The sequence below is a fragment of the Ostrea edulis genome, chromosome 1 (genome assembly GCF_947568905.1).
Source record: "Ostrea edulis chromosome 1, xbOstEdul1.1, whole genome shotgun sequence".
NCBI classification, from domain to species: Eukaryota; Metazoa; Mollusca; class Bivalvia; order Ostreida; family Ostreidae; genus Ostrea; species Ostrea edulis.
The window spans coordinates 32,360,768-32,368,992 of NC_079164.1; the positions used below are offsets into that span (position 1 = coordinate 32,360,768).

The 8,225-nt window shown below is 37.4% G+C and overlaps 1 protein-coding gene across 2 annotated transcripts in view; it reads left to right on the top strand.

The window, feature by feature from the left end:
• LOC125660031 (ataxin-2-like protein) overlaps positions 1–8,225 on the top strand; it is a 28,824-nt gene that overhangs the window by 16,061 nt on the left and 4,538 nt on the right. For both annotated transcript variants that reach the window (XM_048891890.2, XM_048891883.2), the window contains exons 14-18: positions 808–973; positions 1,309–1,433; positions 1,689–1,803; positions 2,085–2,621; positions 2,836–2,949. In XM_048891890.2, the coding sequence (XP_048747847.1) occupies positions 808–973; positions 1,309–1,433; positions 1,689–1,803; positions 2,085–2,621; positions 2,836–2,949 (1,057 nt within the window). The remainder of the gene's footprint in view (positions 1–807; positions 974–1,308; positions 1,434–1,688; positions 1,804–2,084; positions 2,622–2,835; positions 2,950–8,225) is intronic.

Here is an 8,225-nt window from a genome sequence, read left to right on the forward strand (position 1 = left end):
GTAAGATTTTCTTCTTTGTTGGCCTCTGTCAAAATGTCCCACCTTGTTAATTTATTTAACTATTTAAAAAAGGTTGAGAGAGAAAATTAAACACTTCTCTGACTGCTAGTATAAACAAATAGCATTTTGAAGTACTGAATTTAAACTTTAAAGAAATATGCATAGGAGAACTGAAATTTTACTTCAGGTTTTGTTTGAAAATCTAGAGTAAATGTGCATCCCCTTTCTAAAAGATGAAGACCTAATTTCTAGAATCCAAAATTGGTGCCAAATATCAAATGATATAAGTGTTTCCCTATTTTGATCGATTAAAACCACACAACTCATCACTTATAAACAAACTCAAAACATGAGAACATGTAGACAATTTACATTTATAGATCATTTGATTGGTGTCATTGCAAAATTTTAATAAGTATTCAACTTATTCATATCCATACATAGTTTTTCTGAATTAAATAAGCAAAAATGTAAAACATTTTTAATGCATGCAAGTTCTTTGTTCCTATTTGATGTTTATATCAATGACCTGTAGTGTTTTAACTTTGAATGTATGACTCTGATCAGTAGTTCTAATCCATGAGTATACATATTTCAATGTTTCTATAACAAACAGTTTGTCTGGAGGTAATGAGTAGGCAGTTAAACATTGGTATCGGGCTATGTTGCATGGTCTATTATGCAAACACCTTGAAAACCTTTGTTTTTGTACATGATCAGTAAATTTACATACTGAATATATTATTTGAATCTAAAATGTCTCATTACACATCCATTATTAAAATAATCCCATTGGTTATTCAACAGGTGCTGACTCCTCCTCAGAGGCCCCAGACCCAGAGTCCAGTTGGCCCAGGCATTATGCAGCAAATTTCTCAGCCGATGCCTCATCAGTTTATGCCAACTTATACAGTGATGCCCCCTACAGTGGTCAACCAGGCTCCCCAGCCTTCTCAACAGAGAGTCAAAAGAGGTAGGTCATTTTAAACATTGAGCCAAATCAACAACAAAAAAATTGCTATAGTATGTAGAGTTGCTATGTGGTATTTGTGGTATTTCTGTAAGAAGGTGCTATTGCATTGGAATTGAAACAATTGTTTTGTTATATAAAGTTTTATACTATGATCACTCATTATGAATAGTGTTTATCGTGATTTGTATGCATACCAGGATCTATTTTGGTCGATCTGTCTGTATGTTTGAAATTTGAAATGAGGTAGCAATTTAAATTCCGTGAACTGATAGGTCAAAGTCAAATGATGTATAATTTAGAAAGAGAACAATGATCTGACTTGTTGTATTTTTCAGCTGTTGTATCTGTTGGTCCCAGAAATGATCTGACTGCTGCCCAGGCTGCCACTGGACAGCCATTGTTTAACCAAACTACAGTGCAGCCCCAGCCTTACAACATACAATACATCCCAAATTATCAGGTACGATGAACTGGTTTGTATTACTAACACTTGGCACACATTCTTTGGCATGCATACTGAGATTACTATAGGTCACCCACCATGTGACTGAGTCCTGTGTAGAATATTAAAATTATAAATTAATAATATTTACTAGTAGTATATTTGATTTGAATAAAGCTTTACAATTGGTTTCTGGCAAATTCTTACCTTTCAATGATCATGCAGGTTATTTCTATGATGATGTTTTGTATATATGCTATTAATTGTTTTCAGGCTGTTATGCCTATGCCAGCAGCCACGGGACGAATGGTGACACCAACATCAATGCCTATGGTGCCTACCTCGCATGGTGCTCAGTCCAGTCAATCACACCAACATTCACTATTTAGTAAGTCTGTTTTACAGCACAATTATAGAGTTCGAATACGGCTTCACTAGATACTATTTATATGATGGAGGAAAGTACTGTATTTAAGCTCACTTGAGCTAAAGACTCCAGTGGACTCAATTATTCTTGTTTGACACTTGAGAGGTGAAAAACAATACTGAGTGCTTCAGAAAGAGAAATATGAAGAAATGTAAAGTTAGCAGCAATAACAGAAATAAAGTAATTGTATTTGACCGCTTTTTTTATTTTTCTATTTTTAATAATTGTTACACTAATTACAGTGCCTGGTCAAGCTCAACCAATGCCAGCTCACCTTCCAGCGGCCCAATTCCCTTATCCAGCCCACATGCCCATGGCAACAAGCAACATGGGCAGTCAAGCCAATCAACAAGGAGGACAGCCTCAGCAAATCACACACCCAGCCCCAAGTCCAGTGCAACAGCATGGTAACTCCCAATCCCATCAACAAGGGCGGCCACCCAACTCTGGAACCCCTCAACCTCCAGGAGGACCATATCCACACATGGCACCCACAAATATTCAGGGACATCCGCCATTGATCCCAAGCCCACAGAACCAGTCTCCACAAACCATGCACAATCCCTATCCGTACGTCTCCCAGCACCACATCTTCCAACAGGGAACTACGGGTCAGCTTTACACACAACAACATATGCCCACGAGTGGCAACCAGACAATGCATGCAGGCCCAACTTCACAGCTTGGCCACGGGGCACAGATTGTGGTCATGCCGAATCCCCAGCCAGGTCAAGTGCAACATCATCCACACAACCAACAGTTTCAACAGCATATGGGTGGTTAGTATCATGTACAGAAGTGTTTTCTATTTGATTTAAGATTTAGTATATATGAAACTGGATATACATTTTTCAGCTTTTAAATACCATACATGTAATGTCAAATGTTTACTGTGTTCACCATTATTTATTTAAAACAAATTTGTTGGAAATATAGTAATTTTAAATTTTGTAGAAGACATTTTGTAAAACTAGTTTCTTTTCTTTGACTTAGGGCCAAACCAGCAGCATTTAATGCAACCCACTGGCATGATGCAACCGACTGGCATGTCTACAGGATACCAAGGATCTAATCCTTCTAGTGTTGTGCATCCTTTTGTTCCTCAAGGTATGCCATGTGTTATAAATGGAGAATATTATGAATATTTCCCATTTTAAAAATGTTTTATCCATTTGATATGCCCCACCCCCCTTTTTAGGGGCATATTTTTTACACCTTTCGGTCTGCAGACCAAATTTTGTATGTTCAATATCTTGAGAACACTTTGGATGACTGACATTAAATTTGGACACAGAAGGGGAAGTACACTAGTACTCCTATTGATTTTAAGGACTAGATCTACTCTGGACATGTGCAGAAATTGTTCACTCAACATATTGAATAAAATTATGTACATGTATGTTTACCCCTTTTAAATTCTACACTATGCTATGGGACATACATGTGTCTGAAAAATTTCTTGTTGTTCTTGATTTCATTGCATTGAAACTGAATAATAATAAAATGATAATAGAAAGAATTCTTTGACTTTTGAATAGAATTATGTAGTATGGCAGTGATTCAGATTGGTATCAGCAAATGGCCGAGAAATATTCAAAATTGCTGAGTAAAATTCACCAGAAAGACCATTTTTGCCCACAAAATTTTTGTTTTTCTATCAGTGTGGCTGATCATTTTGAAGTGTTTACCGGCCAATGGAAAATAAGTGCAATCGGTCTTGGTTCGTCATAGAGCAAGTACTCAGTTGATCATTTGTAAAAGAGATTTGATTGGTTTTCGAAAAAACCATCCAAAGTTACTTTGAGAAAAATTATAATAAAGTGGTACCCCTGTTGATCTCACTTCTCTTGCTTGTGTGTAGCAGCAATCTGTGGGGAACCAAAAATGGCTCTGTTGAAGAAAGTCTGGTGATGGGCAACAAACCCTACCAAACACTGGAATTTCCGGTTGTGTTAACTCAGTTCAGCTTGTTCCATGACCGTGTAAAACCTAAGTTGTAAACATAGGTAGTGGTGCTCCTTCGTCAAACACCAGGTATTTAGAAGTGAGAATTACAGGTCTTTTGGATATGACCTTTTAAAAAGAGGTCCTGTGTCACAGCAGGCAGTTGCACATTATGGCACCCTGACTGTTACAGCCCTGAGCATGGTACTTCACTAACAGCTGGTGAAGTCTCAATATAATATTATTGAAAGGATATAAAACACCCTGCAACAGAGGAAGTGACCGAGAAGAATTCCAAAGAAGTTAACAATCATGAGAATTAAAAAGTCAGTAGCCTAAAGTTCACGAAGTTAGGCCAAAATGGTCTATATTTTTTTTTATCCTTTAGGCCCTCTGTCCTAACTTGCATTCCAATCTGAATCACTGTATGGTGACAGAAAGTATAATTTTACTTGTCAAGATTATCTTTCTCAAGTTCAAAAATTATTTTTTCCCCATTGGTATTGTATTTAATATGCACTTGATAAATGGGTAGACAGTCTAACTCTGAATGCACTAATTACATCTGGGATTTTGCAAGGAACTACTCTGAGCTATAAATATGCATGTTGATTGCTTTTATTTGGCTTTCAGGGTTGTTTTTTTTTTAACATTGCATGATTACAATTTTAAAAAGTTGTAAAATAAGCCCCCTTCTTAATTGCTTACATTCAGTCATACACTTGTAATGAAGTTGTGCTCTTTATATAGGGGGGTAATTATTAGTGATTTAGTCTTTTTAGGAATCTCACTGCAATATTAGTCACAGTAAAAATTGCAAAAGTCATTTTGTATGATATGCATTTCAAGTGAACTAAAATTTTGACTGCTGAATATGACACCGAAATGCAGGAAAACCATCCATTAAAGCTGTATGATCCGTTGTCCATGTATTATTTTTTTTACAGAATTACTTTAAAGCAAATGCATTAGTTTTTAAAAAATTTAACTTTCCCTTAATTACATGCTTGAAAACATTTGCATGTAAAACAGGAAGAAGATTATTTAAACAAGAGGCCCATGGGCCACATAGGTCACCTTGGCCCATATTTAAAGATTTTCCATATATATTCGCATGTAAAACTGTGTCCCTATTGTGGCTCCATCCTACCACCGGGGCCATGATTTTTACAAACTTGAATCTGCACAATGTCAGGAAGTTTTCATGCAAATATAAACTTCTTTGTCCCTATATTTCTTGAGAAGAATTTTTTAGCTCACCTGAACCGAAGGCTCACGTGAGCTTTTCTGATCAAAATTTGTCCGTTGTCTGTCGTCGTAGTAAACTTTTCACATTTTCATCTTCTTCTCAAGAACCAATGGGCCAATTTCAACCAAACTTGCCACAAAGCATCCTTGGGTGAAGGGCTTTCAAGTTTTTTCAAATGAAGGGCCATGTCCCTTTCAAAAATAGGGTGGGGTCATTTAAAAATCTTCTGAAGAACCACTGGACCAGAAAAGCTGAAATTTTCATAGTGGAGTTTGTGTAAATGTAGTTTGGGGCCACAATAGGGGATCAAAGTTTTACATACAAATATATAGGATAAATCTTTAAAAATCTTCTCAAGAACCACTGAGCTAGAAAAGCTGAGATTTACATGAAAGCTTCCTGACATAATGCAGATTCAAGTTTGTTCAAATCAGGGCCCCTGTTGTATGATGGGGCTACAATAGGGGATCAAATTTTTACATACAAATATAGAAGGAAAATCTTTAAAAGTCTTCTTCTCAAGAACCACTGAGTCAGAAAAGCTGAGATTTACATGAAAGCTTCCTGACATAATGCAGATTCAAGTTTGTTCAAATCATGGCCCCTGGGGGTATGATGGGTCCACGATAGGGGATCAAAGTTTTACATGCAAATATATAGGAAAAATCTTCTTCTCAAGAACCACTGAGCCAGAAAAGCCGAGATACACATGAAAGCTTCCTGACATAATGCAGATTCAAGTTTGTTCAAATCATGGCCCCTGGGGGTATGATGGGGCCACAATGGGGGATCAAAGTTTTACATGCAAATATATAGGAAAAATCTTCTCAAGAACCACTGAGCCAGAAAAGCTGAGATTTATATGAAAGCTTTTTGACATAATGCAGATTCAAGTTTGTTCAAATCATGGCCCCTGGGGGTATGATGGGTCCACAATAGGGGATCAAAGTTTTACATACAAATATATAGGAAAAATCTTCTTGTCAAGAACCATTGAGCCAGAAAAGCTGAGATTTACATGAAAGCTTCCTGACATAATGCAGATTATAGTTTGTTCAAATCATGGCCCCTGGGGGTATGATGGGTCCACAATAGGGGATCAAAGTTTTACATGCAAATATATAATGAAAATCTTCTCAAGAACCACTGAGCCAGAAAAGCTGAGATTTACATGAAAGCTTCCTGACATAATGCAGATTCAAGTTTGTTCAAATCATGGCCCCTGGGGGTATGATGGGGCCACAATGGGGGATCAAAGTTTTACATACAAATATATATTGAAAATCTTCTCAAGAACCACTGAGCCAGAAAAGCTGAGATTTACATAAAAGCTTCCTGACATAATGCAGATTCAAGTTTGTTCAAATCATGGCCCCAGGGGGTATGATGGGTCCACAATAGGGGATCAAAGTTTTACATGCAAATATATAGGAAAAATCTTCTTGTCAAGAACCACTGAGCCAGAAAAGCTGAGATTTATATGAAAGCTTCCTGACATAATGCAGATTCAAGTTTGTTCAAATCATGGCCCCTGGGGGTATGATGGGTCCACAATAGGGGATCAAAGTTTTACATGCAATTACATATTGAAAATCTTCTCAAGAACCACTGAGTCAGAAAAGCTGAGATTTACATAAAAGCTTCCTGACATAATGCAGATTCAAGTTTGTTCAAATCATGGCCCCTGGGGGTATGATGGGGCCACAATGGGGGATCAAAGTTTTACATGCAAATATATAGGAAAAATCTTCTCAAGAACCACTGAGCCAGAAAAGCTGAGATTTATATGAAAGCTTTTTGACATAATGCAGATTCAAGTTTGTTCAAATCATGGCCCCTGGGGGTATGATGGGTCCACAATAGGGGATCAAAGTTTTACATACAAATATATAGGAAAAATCTTCTTGTCAAGAACCATTGAGCCAGAAAAGCTGAGATTTACATGAAAGCTTCCTGACATAATGCAGATTATAGTTTGTTCAAATCATGGCCCCTGGGGGTATGATGGGTCCACAATAGGGGATCAAAGTTTTACATGCAAATATATAATGAAAATCTTCTCAAGAACCACTGAGCCAGAAAAGCTGAGATTTACATGAAAGCTTCCTGACATAATGCAGATTCAAGTTTGTTCAAATCATGGCCCCTGGGGGTATGATGGGGCCACAATGGGGGATCAAAGTTTTACATACAAATATATATTGAAAATCTTCTCAAGAACCACTGAGCCAGAAAAGCTGAGATTTACATAAAAGCTTCCTGACATAATGCAGATTCAAGTTTGTTCAAATCATGGCCCCAGGGGGTATGATGGGTCCACAATAGGGGATCAAAGTTTTACATGCAAATATATAGGAAAAATCTTCTTGTCAAGAACCACTGAGCCAGAAAAGCTGAGATTTATATGAAAGCTTCCTGACATAATGCAGATTCAAGTTTGTTCAAATCATGGCCCCTGGGGGTATGATGGGTCCACAATAGGGGATCAAAGTTTTACATGCAATTACATATTGAAAATCTTCTCAAGAACCACTGAGTCAGAAAAGCTGAGATTTACATAAAAGCTTCCTGACATAATGCAGATTCAAGTTTGTTCAAATCATGGCCCCTGGGGGTATGATGGGTCCACAATGGGGGATCAAAGTTTTACATACAAATATATAGGAAAAATTTTCTCAAGAACCACTGAGCCAGAAAAGATGAGATTTACATGAAAGCTTCCTGACTTAAAGCAGATTCAAGTTTGTTCAAATCATGGCCCCCTGGGTTTGGATGGGGCCACAATAGGGGATCAAAGTTTTACATACAAATATATAGGAAAAATCTTCTCAAGAACCACTGAGCCAGAAAAGCTGAGATTTACATGAAAGTTTCCTGACTTAAAGCAGATTCAAGTTTGTTCAAATCATGGCCCCCTGGGTTTGGATGGGGCCACAATAGGGGATCAAATTTTTACATACAAATATATAGGAAAAATCTTCTCAAGAACCACTGAGCCAGAAAAGACATGAAAGCTTTCTGACATATTTCAGTTTGTTAAAATCATGGCCCCCAGGGGAGGATGGGGTCACAGGGGGGGGGGGGGGGGTGTCAAAGTCTTGCATACAAATATATAGGGAAAATCTTTAAATATGAGCTAAGTGACTCAGGTGAGCGATGTGGCCCTTGGGCCTCTTGTTTTCTATATCTT